Source organism: Lepisma saccharinum, chromosome 1 (assembly GCF_977018435.1).
Source record: "Lepisma saccharinum chromosome 1, izLepSacc3.1, whole genome shotgun sequence".
Taxonomy (NCBI): Eukaryota; Metazoa; Arthropoda; class Insecta; order Zygentoma; family Lepismatidae; genus Lepisma; species Lepisma saccharinum.
This window is the reverse complement of record NC_139229.1, coordinates 210,724,450-210,745,704: the sequence shown is the minus strand read 5'-3', so window position 1 is coordinate 210,745,704 and position 21,255 is coordinate 210,724,450. Positions and strand designations below refer to the sequence as shown.

Here is a 21,255-nt window from a genome sequence, read left to right as displayed (position 1 = left end):
TGTATTTCTCATATTGCAGTTATTGTAAGTCTTGTATTATGCTAGGTGTTATTAATAATATCATTAATAAATGTGTTCAGACTCCCTTACATTTCTTACGAGGAATGAAACATTCACTCTTCAACTGAATGTTTTCACTTATCAGAGCAACGTCATAACAACTAGTTTTTCAACCTTTCTTCTTTCCGTTCATGCGTTTCATGCACTTCTTATTCATCAACATGTTCCTCTAGTACTCAAAAAAGAATTCTTCCATAAGCACCCACATAAATATCCAGCCAGAGGGGTGCGTAATCTTCTTCTAGCTTGGTTCGTCAACCTTCATGAATGAAACTATACTTCTCACCCTTAAAAGTATCTACCTAGTGTACTTTGCCACTGTTAAAACAATGGGTTGAGGCCAAAAACTGAATCCAGATTAGTTATACAGTATTTATTTACATATTGTTTCTGTACATTTGTTCAGAATTGTGTATCAAACATGAGTTAAATAAAATCTCTCAAACATGTACATAATAAGTTTTTCACAAACTAACTAATTGGTTTGTGATAATTTACATCTCCAACTGTGCACACACACATACACACAGAAACCAACGAACATTAAATGTCTTTCATTCTATTTACAAATTTTATTTATTCTATTGGTAGTCAGTCTTCAATGAAAATTAATAACGTTCCATAAAAATAGGAATCAATTTTCACCATGCATGATGATTAGAATTAATAATGATGTTTTGGGAGCACAAAAAAAAAAAAAACCAGAGGAAGTAGGATTGGGTGACAGTTACATTAAATCTTGTTTTGGAACTTATTAGTTAATGTCCATTCAAATATATATTTGATATAATTTTACCTGTCATTTCATTTGTTATATAAATGGAACCTTCAATTGTGTGGATAAAACAAGGAAGTTAAGTGCTAATGCAGCCTGAATAACACATTCATGTTGACTCTAGTGTCTCCAAGTGAAGATTGTCAAGTATAAGCAGTAGAGCTCTGCATCCAGGCTTTTTTGCTTGATCGTCTAATAGTTCGCATGGATGGCGCTAGATGGCTTATGGAATGGACAGTTTCTTCGCTCGAGCGAATAATGCTTGAACATTCAAATGATCAGTACTTATACACTCGAAACCCAGTGGTTCACGTGTAACAGTAATTTTTCTGTACTATTTGATTTGATTTATTTGGTGTTTTAAGTCCACTTTATGCAAAGTAAGGCTAATCGGGACTGGACCTACAGCTTAAAGTGACTTCCGAAGCACTATGTGCTTCCACCAGGTATCGAACCTGGGACTGCTTGATTACAAGACGATGACGATACCACTGTGCCATCAGGAGGTCCATTTTTCTGTAGTATTGACCCTTTAAACACAGATCGTGAAGTGAAAGACACAATGATATTGAAACTCAAGTGAACAAAGTTGTCATCTCCATGTCAAAATGTAATTTAAACTACATGATGTTGAAGGTGATTTACAGCCTATCAAGGGCACCTAAAGGATTTCCCCTCCACTAGGATAGTTTGCATAGGTATTCCCCCACCCACTGCATTTTGCTCAATTTGATCCATACAAGCACCTTTCACAAAACTGGACAAAGCACTCCCCTCCCCAAGCTAGTTCCCACTTCAAGCACTGGGGGCAGAGTAAGATTTATTTTCTTCCACTTTTTATAAAAACTCATATTTCACCTTTTATTATTATATTCTTTTACAAATCATAATTGAAATTTAATTGAAAATACTTGAGTGTGTAGCTCCTTTCCAATGCAGTGGCCTCCCAGATGGTGCAGTGGTAGGGTTGTCACCTTGTCATCATCGATACCCGGTGGAGGCACATAGTGGTTTGGATCCCACTTTAAATTGTAGGTCTAGTCCCGATTAACCTTACTGTGCATAAAGTGGACTTTAAAACACCAACTCAATCAATCAACCTTTCCAATGTGCATTTATTTCTTGAGGTTTACTCACAAGTGACATACCACCTAAATGCCAGGCAACATGTCATGCGTCACTTGCCACTTTGGTCTCCAAGATAGGTTCAGAAGGGTGCACTGATAGCCTGAACTTTGATACCTGTGAGTCTGTGGACCAGGAGTATTACGTCACATGGAGGATTCGTACATTATGGTCATAGTGATTGCAGACTAAGTCAAAGCAGTGCATAGTTTCCAAAAGTACACTGCTTATTTTAGTCTACGAGACCATTTATGTCCGCTCACACTATCACCAAAATTGACTTATTTTCAGTTATGCAAACTGGACTTGACAGCAGGAATATCATCGCTGATGATACATATAGACACAACCATGTGTTTTTTAAGGTATCCGCAAAGAAACTATGCACGGAGGTTTTACAGTATTTGATAATACAATTCTAGCATAAAACAACTGAATCAAGTGTTATTTGGAATTGCTGATAAAAAGTCTACAGGAATCTGTTCAGAGGTAAAAGAAGCAAACTCTAACCCAACAGGTGGATTCTTCACCATGACAATGCCCCTCCACATGATGTGTTAAGAGTTCCTAGCTTAAGAAATCACAAAAATGGAACATCCACCTTATTCACCTGATTTAGCCCCCTGTGATTTTTGGTTCTTTCCAAAATAAAAATAAAAAAGACCCTGAAGACTGATTGATTTCACTTCGCTTTTCCGCCACTTTTGGCTAATCGTGAAGATGAGGATGGTGATAAGATAAAAGGGACAAAGATTTCCTGAGATCCCTGACAACCAAACAATTTGATGTATTTTGGAAAACTGTTTTCAAGATTGTTTCCAGCAGTGGTGCATACTTTCACAAGAGGTGTTCTCAAAGGCAACAGCAGCCGCTAGTGCACAGCTAAGCAAATTGTTCTTTCACAGGGTCATTCTGGGAATTAAAATGTAACAACAATAATAAAATAGAATGCTATGCAGCCTTCAATAGCAGTAAGTGTATAAAACACAAAAGTTCATGGTTAAAATGACATAATTCTTATAGCTCTATACTACCATCTATTTAAAAAACGAAAGGATGAAATTATGAACAATTGACTAAGGAAATAGACAACATTAACAAAAATACTGGTTCCAGTTCATTATATCGGACACACATTAAAATCAGAAATTTTGTGTTTCGCATGGTTCGTACTTACCAATTGTGTATTGCAAAACATAGTTCAAGGTGCCATTATGCTTTATACACAAAAACAAACACAATATTTCACATAGAGAGTAGTTTTGGCTTCCCTAACACACAATATGGCGGACACAAGTTTACTACCGTTGTGGGTATGCAGTGTTTCCAACATTCTTCATCGAAAAATACCTACTACCGTGTTCGTCACATGTGAAAATTGTACATTATGCACGGGTAGCTGAGGGATAGCCATACAAACCATTCACGGATAGCCCCACAAATCATTTCTGATAAGGTTAGGTTAGGCAAGCATAGTGAAAAAAAAAGGGGTTGGAAACACTGAGAGGGACTTACTCATCAAATGTATGGAGCTTCCGGTTCACATAGGAAAGCAATGGCAATTGTACGTCGGTGAGATATTTCTCTTGCAAAATACATTCCACAATGAAAGAAAATACATCGACGAACGTTAGAAACCTTAGAGAAACTCATTTTCATAAGTAGTTTCTTGTGTAAAAATGAAGAAATGTGTCTCCGATATTCCGAACTGTTACCAAAATACTTTGTAGTATCACAAAATTGAAAAGTAAAATACAATGGGCAGTCTTTAGTTTGAAGCAACGGGCAGATAAATGCACATTTATCATTCCTAATCAGTCATTTATGAAATTAGTACTTAAGCAGAAATTACATGACTGGTATTAATTCCTCATGTATTCTACACTCTATAATGCAATTTATTTCCTGTCTACTTTTTTGTACAAGCTACATAAAAATTCTACAGCTGGTTAGTTTTCTAAACTATAGAAACTTTTATTTTATTTGTAGTAGGCCTATTTACTTTTTCTTCCAGTTTTAAAATTGATTTTTAATCGTACAATAGTATATGGCAGACTGATTAGGTTATGTATTTCGTTCCCCTAGTATTTAGTACACCAAGTTATCCAGATGAAATAATTTACAGAATTAATAGTCATATTACTATCACCAACTATATGTATTAAAGAAATCACTAAACATGAGCACTTTCTCAGAATTATACTTGTTCATCTACATAAAAACATCTGAAACTTTAAGTAGATGTTCCTATTCCATAGGTATCACATATAATTGCCTTGTCCTTCATTAAAAAAATCTTAAATCACTAAAATGCATGAAACAGCAAATTCTGGAAGCTCTAATATAATAATCAATGGCAGTGATAAAATGTAAAGCAGTAAAATACATTTAGGAAAATAAAGGATATTTACAAACTATTTGCATATATACATTTAATATTCAAAACAAAATCAACTTGATAGTTGATCAAGTACCAGGCAACTATTTCCTATTGATTCTAATGACTTAGCATGGTTGTTAAACTGATTAAAAATTCCTTTTACTTAGCCCAAAAATAATATTCCTATCTGATTTGCTATTATCTTCTCCATTTCATATGGTAGTATGTAAATTTATACATCAACATTTACAAAACATATGTACAATGGCCTGAAAAAGTTAGCAATTTTTTGGAAGTATTTCCTTCCACCAATTATCCTGGAAATGATACTTTTGTATTTCAATTCCTTCTCTTGGAACTGGAAGTTCAAACTGACCAAAGTGTTTTCGTGGCAGAGGCCGGGCTGCCAATCGTGATGGAAAACATTCTAGAGATGTTGAAATCTCACAGTCAGGTGGTAACAGTCGGCGTTTCCAACCTATACGTCTTAGCATTCCGAGCATCTGATCTTCTTCAAAAATAAAAAGCTGAATTTTTGCATTGGGCACATTCGGATCAGTAATTATGTACATACCCTCACTGGAATCATATGCAAGTATGAGTCCATGTTGCTTGAATATTCGGATGAGATATACTTCGTCATACGATGATACTTCTTCATTTAACAAACAAAATTCGACATCTGATTCCCATGGAAGACTTCTAGAAAGACGAATTTGTCCCCACAGACTTCCATAACATAAGAAATGAGTTAAATGAAGAGTATCTAGAACATGATGGGCCCTGTGTGCTAATCGGTGCAAATCCTCTTGAAACCCTTCAGAATTATTGCACGTATGTGTATACTGTTCTCTGTGTCTCTGGTTGAGGACTGTCCACATTAGTAACACAACCAAAGATACACATAAAGCTGACAACAAACGAGTTGGAGTGATACGCATGTTGAAGTGTAGTGTTCCCGAACAAAAATTACTGCTATACTAACTTTTGCTGATATAGGTACATCACTAACTTTTGACAATTACTGCGAGATTTGTCCGCTCATTGGAGCATATAGATACATTCATGACACACGGGAAACAAATATTTCCTTAAATTTCTGACAAACTTATAAAGTACGTTGAAGAACAAGTCACCGTGCACAAGAAATATATGCTATGTATTTTACATTACGATTCTTATAGTAGTTAGATTCAAATCATGAAATCACTTTTTTTAAGCTTACAGCGGTATCACACCCCGCAATTGTCACTCATAACTAAATCGATGAGATCTTGGCATTTATTTGTTTTCGGAATTGAAGTATCATCTATGTTCTTATAATATTCATCCTGGAAAATAATTTTACCGGTATTATTGGATTCGAATTTTGTAGGAAACGACAACCTCTTCTTGACCTTCTACTCGGCCAGACGAGGAACGCGCTAAGCGATGCACTTTTGTTTATAATTACGAGACTTTTTTTTTTCTGAAAAACCTGAAACTATTCAATTCTTTCTTGGCTAGTTTTTACTTTCATTGCTGCATCGTACAGTTTTGCCGATAAATAAAATAAAATAAAGTCAAAATGCAAAATCCTCTTTTTTTTTTTTTAAGTTGGATTGAGTACAATAAAGAAAAAGAAGTACGTAAGATAGTCTGTGATGCAGACAAAATGTAAAATATTCTGTGCCAAAGTTCTGTTTCTTGCATTGAAGTATCGTTGGTAATTTATTAAAATTTATGTACAAATGATAAGTGATTGGTGACTATTCGACAAAGACAGAATAATGTATAGTGTGTTACTACTTTAGTAAAGTGCTACGTTACGTGTGAATCTGTTTTTAGAAAGGTATCACGTGCGTTTCATTTCAGTTTTCTTGTTTTACTGTTGACGAAACGTTTCCAAGAAAATTCTAATATACACAAATAACACTTCAAATGTTTACTCTGAGAATATTTTTATGGCATAAAATGTAGCGAATTTACAATATAGAGATATTCTCCAATTGGTACTATTATTGTATGAGGGGAAACACCTACGAATCATATATTTCGGACTTCTTTACATTGCTAACGTTTTATTTTCGAATGTGGAACATTTCCTAAAGTGAAATAATGCATATCAATGTCTATTTCTTAGATTTACGAGTACTTACTGTTACTTGTTGTTTCGAATCTGTAACACATTATGGTCGTGATAGCGTACTGGTTTAGGTGGCGTTCTGAGAGTGTTTTGTCGATGTATGCAGTGTTGCAACCTCGTTCACCGGAAAACATCTGCTTTCGTGCCCGGATTTGAAATTATGCTAATACGTTGCAAACCATTGACGTTAGCCTCACAAACCATTGACGTTAGCCTCACAAACCATTGACGTTAGCCCCACACACCATTGACGTTAGCCCCAAAAACCATTCATGTTAGCCCCAAAAACCATTCACGTTAGCCCCAAAAACCATTTTCCGTAAGGTTAAGTTAGGTTAGGCAAGCATAGTTAAAGAAATAATTAAAAATACTCGACACGTCATGCTCTAGTGAAAAAACGGCGAGGCTGAAACACTGGCTACGGGGTTGGATCATCTTAACACATGGAATATTGCACTCTCGTGCAGAAAGCAAATGGCGGGAGCAGAAACAGCGTGTCGGACAGAGATTTTCACAGAAAACAACACGCATTCACATTAAAATGGATCAAATCTACATTCAGGAACTTCCACAATGCTAAAAAAAATGTTTTCCGTAAGTACTTTCTGCTGTAAATTTGAAGGAATCCGTTTCCCTCATACGATAATGTTACCCTCCAATTTTGTTAATATTTCGCGTACTCACTAATTTAGCCCTCACAATCACGAATCTGAACTTAAAATTTGGGGGTCACGTCTAGAAATCGGAAAATAAGGGGGTCCATGATCTCAACCAACAATGTAGAATTGCTCATTATTTATCGCAAGATCTATCGTTTCACAACAAAATATACATATTCTGATATACTACACAAATTTTAACTATGTTTGCCTTGCCCAATCTATCCTTCCTGTGAATGGTGCATGGGGCTATTCGCCAATGGTGCGTGACTTATGCATGCATGGTTCTACGACCCCAAATTTTAACTATGTCTGCCTAACCTAACCTAATCTTCCTGTGAATGGTGCGTGGGGCTATTCGCTAATGGTGCATGACCTATATGTCCATGGTCTCCACTTTTGTAGCACATAATGGTAATTATGCGATATCGCCCAAACACCTCTCGCTCGTTTATTTCGTTAATTTTATCATTGATACTTACCTATTCTGCATTGCAGAAGGTTCCCTAAGGTTAAGTTATGTCTTTTTCCATAAAAAAAAGTGTCAACTTTTCATATTACGAGTCATTATTTGTCTTTCTTGTTCCGCTTGGATAACAGACAATATGGCGTGCACTCGTCATGGATCATCGCACGTCGTGTTTGTGTTTTGTCGAATTTGGAGTGGGTATGCAGTGTTTCAACCTTCTTCACCAAAAAAAAAATACATAGTTTCGTGTTCATTATGTCATCACAAACCATTGATGAATAGCCCCCAAAAAACATTCACGATAGCCCCACAAACCATTGACGGATACCCCCAAAAATTATTCACGATAGCCCACGAACCATTGACGGATAGCCCCAAAAACCATTCACGATAGCCCCACAGACCATTTCCAGCAAGGTTAGGTTAGGTAAGCATAATTAAAAAAAAGAAAAAAATTCTCGTAAGAAAAAGGCATGTTTGGAAACACTGGCGAGACTGCATGACTTTCGACGCTGGCACCGTCTGCAGGTACATAATGGAAACAACGGCATAATGTCAGAGAATGCAAGTTCCTTACATAAAAAGTTATTATTTCTTGTTCTGCAGCATTCTATGGTGAAGTTTTCAGTTTACACGAAAGAAAATACCTCAAAGAACTTCGACAATGCTACAGAAACTGATTTCAGTAAGTAGTTTCCCCTGTAAAGGAATCTGTTCGGGCGATATTGCATATTTACCCACATAACTGATGAAGATACATTTTTAATGAAAGGAACTGAATCAGTGTTTTCAAACTTACCTCTAATTAAAATTTGCATTCCACATGCTCTTGTCCTTCCAGGTTCTCACGTTCAATATCTTCACATGAAACGCCCCAGGTTCGACCACACGTACGCCCTCGGCACAACGTTGCAGTTGCGGTATCTCAGAATAGTACTTGACTGCAACATACCGGGTTCGACGTTGTGACGGGGAACATTATTCAGTTTTACCCATGATGTTAGCTCTTCTCTAGCCGGAGATATGATGTTCTTATACACTCAGGGTTCGGGTATATGTATAATGAAAGTTAGCGTCGACTTGACAAGTTTATTACACTGGGGTGAAATTAGATATCCGCACAAACACAAAGTCACAATATCTCCTGATAAGATTTCACTGCACTTTGTCGTTCCTGAAGTTTCAGGTTCGAATCTCCTCTGCAGACATCTTGAAGAGGGAGGACAGGGACCATTCAATTTTTACTCCAGTGGGGAATAAGGGACCTTATTTTTCTTTTAGGGCATTGGGTCGCCGCTGTGCTGACATGGGGACAATAGAGCATTAATTAAAGGACTCAAGGAACATTTAATTCTGCTTTTCTAGTAAAGAGTAATATCAACAAGCAAAAATAAATTTACTATAAGCTTATAATAGATAAAGCTTTGTTAACGTTATTTACTCTAATTAATTACTTGAATAATGCTAAGCTGAAGACAGTAATTAAACAAAGCTTATTTTTCCCTTAATGAAAAATTAACTAACGATGAACATCACCCTTCGTATAATCTACCTGGTAGGCCAAGAAATATTGCTATCGCTCGTATAATCTACCAGAGTAGGCCAAAAGATGACGTCATTTCTGCATCGACTGTTGTGAAATGTATAAATCTACTAGTAGGCCAAAGAATGCGGATACCCTTCGTATAATCTACTAATAGGCCGTCTCCCAACAGTAATTATATTCACGAGCTAAACCGTAGCTTAGAACAATGCGTATGTTCTACCTGGTAGGCCGAGAAATATTGCTATCTCTTGTATAATCTACCAGAGTAGGCCACACTGTTAAAAGCCCTCTTGTATCCCTAAGCACCCGTGTGCTTGCAATGCTGAGCTATTTGCGGGAGCTGAGCTCGACCATGAGTCGTCGAAGAGTCAACACAGAACTAACTGGCCGGGGCCACGTCGCTGCTTATATACAATTCTGCGTGCAGCGCCAGCGCCTCTAGTGGATTCTCGTGAACTACGAGAGCACTGCTTAACATGAGGTGCCATCTATACAGATTAACAATGAACTATTTGAACAATAACGGTCCCTAGTGAGATATGGTAGAACTACGTTCTCTACCAAGCATAGCAGTGACATCCTATGCAGAAGCGATAACAAAACCGATAAGATTGTACAATGCTATTCAACAATGACAATAAAAAGAACAAATGCGTAACTTTATAACGATCTAGCAGGATCGTTGCACACAACAATTGTCAAACACTTCCACGCGTAGTTATCAATACACGCACGGTTTCTGTACAACTTCAAAGCGTGCCCGTGTGGACACGTGTAACTACTCTCCTTCGGCAGAACACCAAATTCCATCAATTTGTTAACCAAACCACGACCATCCTCTTCTACACTCCACTTATATAACTGTAGCACATTAACAATCTTTTATTCCTCTCCGCTATTCTTCCACGACCAATGCTGTGAACCAAAGAGAATCGCTCTGAAGTGTGTCGCAATGCTCTAGACAGCGGAACGGACGTTGATCGTCTTTTCTTCACATCATCAAACATAGTTCATATCTTTCTTTATAGCGATTCATCGCGATAATTAACAACGTTATTTTACAAGTTCTACAACTCAATGTGCAGTTATTATGTGCATATACGTAAGTACGACTGCATATTTAGTGAGTATAACAACTAGTAAACTAATCACGCAGTATCTCTATTGTAAATTCTTACCCATAAAATAAACTACACTATCATTCATAAAATCATACTTTTAAAAGGTGCAGGATCTCTCTCATTATTCACAAGAGTTTTCGGTTACAATTCGGTATATCGGAAATCATTTCTTCATTTTTACACAAGAAACTATTTACGGAAATGAGTTTCTGCAAGCTTTCCAACGTTCGTCGAGGTATTTTCTTTCATCTTGGAATATATTTGACCCTGAAATCATGTATTTTTCAAGAGAAATATCTCACAGACGCACAATTGCCATTGCTTTCGCTACGTGAACTGCATGCTGCGTATGTTTGATGACGTAAGCCCCTGTCAGTGTTTCCAACCCCTTTTTTTTCCACTATGCTTGCCTAACCTAACCATACCTAACCTAACCTTATCGGAAATGGTTCGTGGGGCTATCCGTAAGCTACCGTGCATAATGGTTCGTAGGGCTATCCGTCAGCTACCCGTGCATAATGTACAATTTCCACTGGTGACGAACACGATAGTAGGTATTTTTCGGTGAAGAAGGTTGGAAACACTGCATACCTACAACGTGAGTCAAGATGTGGCCGCCATTATGTGTGTTACGGAAGCGAAGAAAGGAATAAAAAAATCACTCTGTATGTGAAAAATTGTGTTTGTTTTCGTGTAAGAACATAATGGCACCTTGAACTATGTTCCGCAATACACAATTGGTAAGTACGAACCATGCGAAACACAAAATAATTTTAATGTGTTTCCAATATACCGTACCGAGTTTTCTATGCAGACCAAATTCTATGCATTTTCTGATGTTGAACGAAAGTCTTTATGTCTACTTATATATTATACCTTATGCATTTTGGTTTTCTTTCGTGACTGACTCGTGACATTAATACTATTGGGAGCAATTTTACAATACCAGACACTTCCCCAACTTCTTTCATATTTCGCATACTCAATAATTTAGGCCTAATCACGAATCTGCCGTTAAAATTTGGTACTCAACGTGTAGAACTTGCAAAATAAGCGGGTCCGTGATTGGAACCGACACCCTTGGTTTCTCAAGAAAACCAATGTTTATCGCAAGATTTTGTGTTTCGAATACCTAAATAACGAAATATATATTCCTGATATTACTACGACCATAAATTTTTAACTATGTTAGCCTAACCTAACCAGCCTAACCTAACCATGCATGGTGCGTGGGGCTATCCATGAATGGTTTGTGGGGCTACCCGTGCATTGTTCGAGGGGTGTTAGGTTAATTGCGACCAAGGACCATCAAAATCTTGCGATAAACATTGGTTGTCTTGAGAAATCGAGGGTGTTGGTTGCAATCACGGACCTGCTTATTTTGAAAGTTCTACACGTGAGCGCCAAATTTTAACTTCAGATTCGTGATTAGGAGGCCTAAATTATTGAGTAGGCTATGCGAAATATGAAAGAAATTGGGGAAGTGTCCGGTATTGTAAAATCATACCATACTATTGTCACAAAATAACTGTTCCATGACCATTGCAAGATTCTAAATACATTCCATTTCCTCCTGTAGCCTTGTCAAAATCTTCAACCTGAAGAGTGGCCTTTAGCAGATGGTCAGAAAAAACAACATAAAATCAGACTTCTTAAGAGGGAGGGGTTAGGCTTTTACTTGTTCTGTTAGATTTTTCCTTTTGAATTGTCTATCAAAATATGTTATAGTCCATTATAGTCCCTACCCTAACCTAAGCTAAATCTAACATAGCTCGGTATCCCATTGGCGTCCCATTTTAAAATTCTGTACAGTTATTAAGAAATAGTGTATGTATGACATAATTTTTTGAAAATAATTAAAATAGAAAATTGCTATGTCACCTTCAATCTTCTTTTACCCTCATATTGGCATGCTATATCTCGTGTGAAAGACTCCTTCAAGACGTTTCCAATATCTTCTATAGATGCCCTGGTTTCCAAAATATTGAAATTTAAAATTAACAAGATGTTGGGGAAAATTGTCATAATCACACATTTTTCACCCCAGTAATTTTGGAAATACAAGAGATATGGATCTTAACTTGCATATTTTCATACCTCAAGTGGCCTTTCCAGTATACCAAATTTCAAGTGAATCAAAAATTGTAAGGTTCAGGACCTTGTTGATTTGACATGTAATGATCCAAATGGTAATATAGTGTAATTTTAAGTGAGGTTTGAATTTACAAATCTGTTTTATCCCCAAGTCCTTCGACTCAAAATTTTAGGAGGGGCTACAACCCCAACAGCTCCCCCTGCGTATGTCAGTATCTAGAATTGTGTTCAAGATGAGGATCAAATACTGTAAAACCTCAGTGCATAATTTTTGTATGGATATATTTTTAAAAAAAACCATGGGTGAGAAAAAACGATAATGTCTATATGTATTTGTATGTAACATGAGTGATGATAATATTCCTGCTGTCAGATGTTTGCTAAATCCCTTTTGGTGATGGCGTAAACACACACAAATGTTCTCATTAGAGTTGGAAATGGTCGAGAGAAACCCAGGTTTTTTTTCACAAAAGTGGAGCGAATTTACAATACCGGAAGTATCTTCAATTGCTCTCAAATTCGGCATACTCACTAATTTTGGCCTCGTAATCACGAATCTGCAGTTAAAATTTGGTGGTCATGTCTAGAAATTGCAAAATAAGTCGAAAAAAGTGGGTCCGTGAACGGAGTAAACACCCTTGGTTTATGAAGAAAACAACTATTTTTTGCAATGAATAGCATTTCGAAACTATGTTTATGATGACCCTTAATTTTAACTATGCTTGCCTAACCTAACCTAACCTTAGTAAATGGTTCGTGGGGCAAACATATTTTCCACCTTTATGCAAGATGCCATTTTCTCACATGCAAATCAACGCTCTCACTTAATGCACAACACTTGAGCAACGTTGGGAGCAAGACCGTTGTGCTGAAAGGAAGATGCCTTCATATCGTTTACATGTTTGAGTATGGAGAATCATAGCGGTAATTGACAAGGTTATGGTACTAATCTGATATTCCCGGGGTGGTAGGTCAATTACCCCAGGGGCGAAGCCTGGAATCGGTGGAAAATTTGGACTCAAAAATTTAAAAAAAATATTTTTTTAGTTTAAATTTGCCACCAATTCCGGGATGAAAAATGTGAATACACCTTAAAGAATGTTTCGCGAAGCAGGTAGGTAAGTACAAATGTCAAAAATTGACAAAACGAAAAAGTTATAGGTGTCCGGGGAATATCAGATTTTTACCAAGGTTATTTTGCAATTTCTAGATGTGTCCGCCAATTTTTAACTGCAGATTCGTGATCAGTAGGTCAAATTCATACCACAAAAGTGCCTGAAATCAGTGAAAATACAGCAGTATTTTTCCTGTTCCATGGTTTTTGGTTATCTCCCTACTGTAAAACAGACACTCATTTCTAAATATAAAATACAATTTACAATATGAAATTCGTAGCTAGGCATGAACAGTGCTTTTTTGATTGGGCGGTTAATTCTGGGTGCTTTCTTCATATTTCGGTAGGCTTATTAAATATATCTATGTAGTATAAACATAACTAGAGTAGTTTTGTATGTGTTTTTAATAGAACCTAATGGTAAGATATGATTTCCAATGTTTAAATTTGTCATACGAACACGTACATGAAGCAAAAAAGAAAATACTGCTCAACCTTTGAAAATCTAGTATTAAATCTCTTTAGCTATGTTAAATTTTGTGTTCAGTAAAGTATATTTGTATTCTAGCTTTCCAGTAAGTACATCATGTATAATTTGGTTAAATGGCCGCTAAACCTGGTCACGGAGCAACTAGTGATGTATTTTGGCTGCTTGTTGCAGTGGTTCTCAACCTTTGCGAGACCACAGTCCAGTAAATTTATTTCTTACCAAGTCTATGCCCTGATTCCAAAAATTTCACTCATAAATACATTTCTGTTATTTAAAGTTTATGTGGAAATTAATATGCACCCTTAATTAATATTAATATATCAACTATGGTATAATCTTAGTTCAATTATGTATAGACTTGCTGTCAAATATAAAATTAGATTTAAATTAGTCATCAATCCCTGGGTGCAACAGACCTTTTGCAGCCCAGTGGTTAAAAAATACTGGCACTAAAACTGAAGCAAAAGCAAATAAGACTGGCTGCAATGGCAAAAAAAAAAAAATCTATTTAAGAAATCTGGACTGGACTGGACCTACAGTTTGAAATGAGATCCGAAGCATCCTGCCTCTACTGAGGATTTAACCTCAGACCCCTTCTTATTAAAAGGCAACAGCATTATTTTATTCCATTCCAGAGGCCCTTTCATGATTATAAGAGGAACCTTCTATCAAAAAGCCAGCCTTTTTCCAACAACAGTACTTGCAATTTGTTCTCTGTGATTTACACCCTAAATCAAATCTTAATCTCTGATAAAGTAACTAACAATCTTGTTAAGTATAGAGAACATTCAGACCAAAGCAACACATGACAGTGTCACATTGAAGGGACAAATGACACAGTCTTCTTCAGTATAAAGCAAAGTATTCACCGTGCATGCAAGAACAACGAAGCGAAGTGACACGATACACACCATTGAGAAAACAGTTAAGTCCGAGTAACATGCAAGAAACATGTTTAGCTCATTGTCGAACTTTGGTTCAAAAGGTTTGAATGGATTACTGAGGGTCTGCTACCAAGTGACACATGTCACTTGTTGCCTTGGTGTGAAAGTTCCCTGAGAAAACGGTACAGGCCAAGTGACAAGCGACACTTGCAGCTTAAATGTTGCATTTACTTCTAAGGGTTGGTATCCAAGAGCCGCATGTCATTTTCATCTCAAAGTTCCCTTAAACAGGATATATACACACATTCACGTAATACGTATACTTCTGCATATGTGTTGTGAACAGTAAAGAATGATATTAACATTTTTTTCATATTTTATGACATCAACATTTAAATTTACACATAAGCATGTAAAAGCATGTTTTAAGTCCATTCCATGGTCAGATGTGCTCATCAGGAGTACACGTTCAGAATGTGCACTAATTCATGCCCCGTGGAGCTCATTCCATTGCAGTGTGGTTAGCAAAACATGCTACCATGCCAGGAGTCTGTGGTTCAGATTCTGGCCTGGGCATGGTGTATTCTTTGTGAGCATCCCTTCATCAAATCATCACTACTCCTCATTGTCAAGATTAGCCAAAAGTATCAGAAAAGCAACACTAAATGTTTGCGATTGCCGTAACTGTTTCACCATACTGATTTTTGTACGAATGCAGTAGACGTTATTGCTTATAAATGCTATATTTGATGAATACACATGATTACATACACAAACTAAGAAGTACAACTAGATTGTGTTCCCGCAACACACACGCACGTCTTCGCAGAATGTTCCACTGCTGCCGACTGAGACTGTCTTGAGGCAGTGTTGCCAACTGTTTATGCCGCTTCACTGGCGTGCTGCAAGTCCCACTAAAATACACTGATTAATGATTAAAACCTGAACATTCTCCCCCCTCCTTGATTTACTAAATCAACATAAAACACTACAACAAATTATTTCTCTGTTGGAAAAGGGATGAGTTTATGAATTGGTCTTTTAAATGTACCCTGAGCAGTGCGAACGTTCACTACTCTCACAAGTTTATCAGATCCTGTGTAGACCTCTTCGATGACTCCAGTCCTCCATGTGAGGGGTGGAACATGGTCTTCCTTCATTAGCACCAACATTCCTGGTCGGAGATTGGGTTTGGTTGTTGTCCATTTGGTTCTCTGCTGCAGGTTGTTGAGATAGTCCCTGGACCACCGCTGCCAGATGTGTTGATAGATCCGTTGAATCCGTTGCCACCGATCCAGACGATTTTCTGCTATATGTGTTACATCAAGCTCGGGAAAGGATGTTAGAGGACTACCTATTAGGAAATGACCTGGGGTCAGATAACTATTGTCAGTAGGGTCATTGGACATTGCAGTGATAGGACGTGAATTTAAACAGGCTTCGATTTGACAAAGCAAAGTTGAAAGTTCTTCAAATGTGAAGTGCTGATTTCCAGCTGCTCTTCTTAAGTGGTATTTCATTGATTTTACCGCTGCTTCCTGCAGGCCATTGAAATGGGGCGCATGTGGAGGTATGAAATGCCATATGAATTCTTCTGATGCTGCATACTTGTGTATTTCAGTCTTGAATTCTTGAGACTCAAAAAGCTGACGCAATTGTTGTAGTTCTCTGTAAGCTCCAACGAAGTTTGTTCCATTATCGCTGTATAAATTTCTACATTTTCCCCTTCTTGAAGTAAATCTCCTTAGAGCTGCGATAAAGGCAGATGATGTTAGATCTGAGACTAATTCTAGATGTATAGCCTTTGTAGTGAGACAGACGAAGACTGCTACATAACATTTTCTCGAAATCTTGCTTCTTGCATTTCCTGATTTCACATTAAATGGACCAGCATAATCCACTCCTGCATTGCGGAATGCTCTACCTCGTTGAAGTCTTGTTGATGGTAGTTGACCCATTAGTTGCTCTGACGCAGATGAGTTTAGCTTGAAGCAAGGTAAACAATTATGTATAATCTTCCTGATGACTTGTCTTGCTCTCGGAATCCAGTATTTTTGGCGAAGTGAGGCCAACAGTAACTGAGAGCCCGCGTGAAGTAATCTCTGATGCTCTGCTAGTATAATGAGCCTTGTTAAATGATGCTCTGATGGCAATATGAGTTGGTGTTTGCTCTCATACGGTATTTGAGCATTTTGTAGTCTCCCACCTACTCTAAGCATGTTGTTTTCGTCTATGAATGGATAGAGACTTCTTAATGGACTATCCTTTGCCACTTGTCTATTGCGTTGAAGCTCCTGGAATGCTTCTCTGAAAACATCTTGTTGTGTTGCCTTGATTATTGCTGCCAGGCTGAGTCTCAAATCGTTTGCTGTTAGCTGCTCTGTTTTCTTGTTTTCACGATTCTTTGTGTTGTGAATGAAACGCTGGCAATAGGCAATGACTCTAACTAGTTTCGATAATGACGAAAATTTGTGGATGAAGGTCGTCGATGGAACTTGAATGACTAGTGATGTGACCCCCTTTCTTTCTTCTGTAACTTCTTCTTTCTCTGCGTGTGACGAAGAATTTGGCCATGAAGAAGATTCTTCACTCAAGAATGTGGGTCCATTCCACCACAGTGTATTGTCTTGCAATGCGGCCGGTTCTACACCTCGAGATACAAGGTCCGCAGGATTGTCATGTGATGACACGTGTCTCCATTGTGAAGGACTTGTTGAATCTTGAACTTGTGCCACCCTGTTGGCGATAAAAGTTTTCCACTTGTTTGGTGGCGATGACAGCCATGCTAGGACTATCTTCGAATCTGTCCAAAAATATACTTGACTGATTGCAAGATTGAGTACCGCTAATACTTTCTTCATTAATTTGGCAAGTAAAACTGCTCCACATAGTTCCAGGCGTGGAAGTGTAACCTGTTTTACTGGAGCCACTCTTGATTTGGCACAAAGAAGTTTAACTGCAACATCACCACTTCTGTTTGTTGACCTAACGTAGATTGCTGCACCGTAAGCCTTTGTACTGGCATCGCAGAACCCATGAAGCTGTACGTCATTGATTTTCCTTCAATCAAGATGAATCTACTGACTCGTATATCATTGATGCGTGGTAGGTTTCTATACAACTGCAACCATTGTTGCAATAACGTCGGTGGTAAGCTCTCGTCCCAATCGATGCGTTGAAACCACAACTGTTGTAGAAATGCTTTGAAACTGATGACTACAGGACTGACCAATCCAAGAGGATCGAATATTGAAGCAATTATTGACGTTACTCTTCTTTTGCTTATTTCTGCTGCGTGTGCAGATGTTGATGCTGCCTTGTTGGCGATTAAGAATTTGTCTGTGCATGGATCCCAGAGTAGACCAAGAGTTTTGACACCTTTATCCTTATCTAACTGAAGTGGTAACTGCACTTCTCTCTGGCTATGAGGTACTGCCTCTAAAAGTGTGGGATGGTTAGAACACCATTTTCGAAGATTGAAACCGCCACTTCGTAGAAGATGGATTAATTCTTGTTGTAATTTCAGTGCATGCTCTACTCTGTCACTGCCTGGTAAACAATCATCCATGTACATATCTTCCCTTACAGCTCTTGCTCCATTCTGATACACGTGTTGTTGCTGTTCGGCTAGCATTTGTGTACACGCTGTTGCGAGGAATGAAGCTGGTTTTGTGCCATAAGTCACCGTTAAAAGTTCATAAGTGTCTACTGGGCTGTCTGATGAGTATCTCCAGAATATTCTCTGCAATGGTAAGTCATCTTCATGCACCATAATTTGGCGGAACATTTTCTCCGTGTCTGCCGTAAATGCTATGCTGTGTGTGCGAAATCGTAGAATGATGGAGTACAGATCTTGTTGCAGAATTGGACCTGCTAGTAAAATGTCGTTAAGTGAGTTTCCAGATGTAGTTTTGGTGCTGGCATCATAGACAACTCTGGTCTTAGTTGTGCTGCTGTCTGGCTTGAATACTGGATGATGAGGCATGTAGAATACTTGTGTGTCATCCTTGACTGTGTCTAATTCTAACTTTCTCATGTGTCCTAAATTCTCGTATTCCTTCATGAAGTTATTGTAATCTTCTTTCAGAGCTGGCTGCCTCTTCAATCTTCTCTCCAGTTGTTCCAATCTACTCATGGCTTGCTGACTTGAATCTCCTAATTGTGGATGATTTGGGCATTTAGGTAGACGTACTATGAAACGACCTGATTCGGATCGCGTTGTATTTAATTTAAAGTGCTCTTCACATAGCTCTTCTTCCTTAGATCTGTGTGGTGACTCTATTCCTTCCAACTCCCAGAAGCGTGCAAGTTGTTTTTCCAAACTGTCATCTGTTCTTGCAAAACATGCAGTGATTGATGAGTTGCATTCTTGAGGCATGGATCCACCCAGTATCCATCCAAGTTGCGACTCTTGCAGAACAGGGTAATTGCCTTCTCTACTTAGACGTTCTGGTTTCAGTATGGAGTAGAAAAGCCCTGCGCCCAAAAGAATGTCTATCTTGCCAGGTTTGCTGAATGTGGGGTCTGCCAGTGCGATGTCCGTTGGAATATCCCATGTATCGTAGTTTATGTGCTCTGCAGGCATATCTCCAGTGATTTTTGGCAGAACTGAACAAGATATTGTAGTTGAGAAGTCATTCGCGAGTGATGAAATGTTCACATTCACACTGAAGCGAGTTTCCGACGTTGAGTTATTTATCCCATGAATTGGAATGTAGGCCCTTTGTTTCTTGAGACGCAGTCTTTGTACGGTTTCCTCCGTTACGATGTTTGATTGACTTCCATTATCTGGTAAGGCACGACATGTGACCAATCTTCCGTCCTTATCCTTCACTTGTACCAAAGCAGTTGAAAGTAGAACATGCGATGTGTGTCTGGTCTTGAAACTGCAGTATGATGCTTGCGTATTTTTCCGATTGTGAGTCTCACTCTCCGCCACTGAGCCTTGGGTGTCGGTGTGTCTGTTCTGTGTTTCCCTTCGAAAAGCACCGAGCTTCCGTTGATCATCGTGCAGCAAAGTGTTGTGTTTCTGTGAACATGCTCTGCAATTGCCTGATTTACAGTCCCTGCTTCGATGTGGCTTCAAACAGTTCCAACACAACTTGTTTTCACGCACACACTGTCTCCTTTGATGTACATTTGCACTGAGAAAACCTGGGCATGCATACAGAAAATGAGAAGGCTGTTGTTTACAATACAAACATGCATTTGATGAAGAAGCCAAATATGAATGTGACTGTTGTGTAGTTTTGTTTTGTTTGGTCCTTGCCTCATTGAATTTATTATCCCTTGGTATCTGGCTGATTTGCGGTTTGATAGTTTCTAGAGCTTGACATTTATGCTCGAGAAATGTAAAGAATTCTGAGAGTGGTGGGAAGTCTTGCTCAGTGTGAGTTAATTCCCAATCACGTCTTGTTTGCATGTCTAATTGAGATAGGAAGTGCTGCAATAATACTACATCCTCTAAAGGTTGCGACAACTGTAATGCCTTTAATGCCGAAAGATTGCTTGTAATGGTATTTGCGAAGTGACGCAAATCTGACGCATTTTCCCTACTAACTGAGTGAATGTGCAAGAGTTCCTTTATGTGTGTTGCCGCTATGAACTTCTTGTGTTCATAGCGCTGAACTAGCTGTTCCCAAGCTACTGTGTAGTTGCCTTCAGTGATTGGCAAATTCTGGATTAAGCGTAGTGCCTGACCCTTAACAGCTGATTTCAAATAATGGAATTTCTGAATTGCAGATAAGGTGTTATTATTGTGCACTAAAGCTACAAATGTATCCGAAAATCCTAACCATTTGTCGTAACTACCATCAAAAGTAGGAAGAGAAATCGAAGGTAGCTTGAGCTGGTTGTCTTTATTTGTAAATTTCTGATTAGATGATTCTTGACCCTGATTATTGATTGCAGCATGCTTAGAAATTATGTTTTTCATTTGAACCTTTATTTGAAAGTACAACTCTTCAACTTCAATGCGGTAAGTTTCATGTTCTTCTGACTCGTCGTCTTCGAGTTCTAGCTGTGTTTGCACTTCATTGAATTTTACCCAAACATCTGAGAAATACAGAGCACGGCATTTCACCTCCTCAATATTTTGAGTTTCCTCAAAGTTCTGAATGAATTCTAACAAACGTGTAAGTTGCCCCTTTACAACCCCGCGCTGTCGTGTTAATTTCTTTCGTGCTTCTTGATTCATCGTAAAATGAAGGGAAAGAAACAAGAGGGAAGGAATTGAGCTTGTGTGGGTGTTGTGTTAGCAGAAATGACTGACCTTTGTACAGCTGATTGCCGCTCCCGACTCCAGACGTCAACAAGGCTGCTCGGAGCTCCGTTGTTGATAGTGGCTGCAACACGAGAAGAATTGCTGGTCGCGACGAAATGAACTGCGCGCGAAATGTGCCACGCCCGAAATG

General features: G+C 38.2%; 4 protein-coding genes across 6 annotated transcripts in view; 1 reads left to right on the top strand and 3 right to left on the bottom strand.

Annotated features, from left to right (window-relative positions):
* Positions 1-505: 505 nt before the first annotated feature.
* Positions 506-5,737, bottom strand: LOC145978873 (uncharacterized). Its single transcript, XM_083111775.1, has one exon. The coding sequence runs from the start codon at positions 5,279-5,281 to the stop codon at positions 4,619-4,621; it is 663 nt and encodes a 220-aa protein (XP_082967901.1). The 5' UTR covers positions 5,282-5,737; the 3' UTR covers positions 506-4,618.
* Positions 5,738-5,992: 255 nt separating this feature from the next.
* The window catches only part of barc (RRM1_TatSF1_like and RRM2_TatSF1_like domain-containing protein barc), a 111,698-nt gene continuing 96,435 nt past the window's right edge, over positions 5,993-21,255 (top strand). The window contains exon 1 of one of the 3 annotated variants that reach the window (XM_083111744.1): positions 5,993-6,171. The gene's annotated coding sequence lies outside the window, so the exon portion shown is untranslated. Of the gene's footprint in view, positions 6,179-21,255 lie in introns of all 3 variants that reach the window. The other 2 variants (XM_083111751.1, XM_083111760.1) reach the window with 2 other exon arrangements.
* Positions 15,841-17,703, bottom strand: LOC145988680 (uncharacterized). Its single transcript, XM_083123757.1, has one exon. It carries the CDS (start codon positions 17,701-17,703, stop codon positions 15,841-15,843), a length of 1,863 nt encoding a protein of 620 aa, XP_082979883.1.
* LOC145988674 (uncharacterized) lies at positions 17,760-21,038 on the bottom strand. Its single transcript, XM_083123743.1, has one exon. It carries the CDS (start codon positions 21,036-21,038, stop codon positions 17,760-17,762), a length of 3,279 nt encoding a protein of 1,092 aa, XP_082979869.1.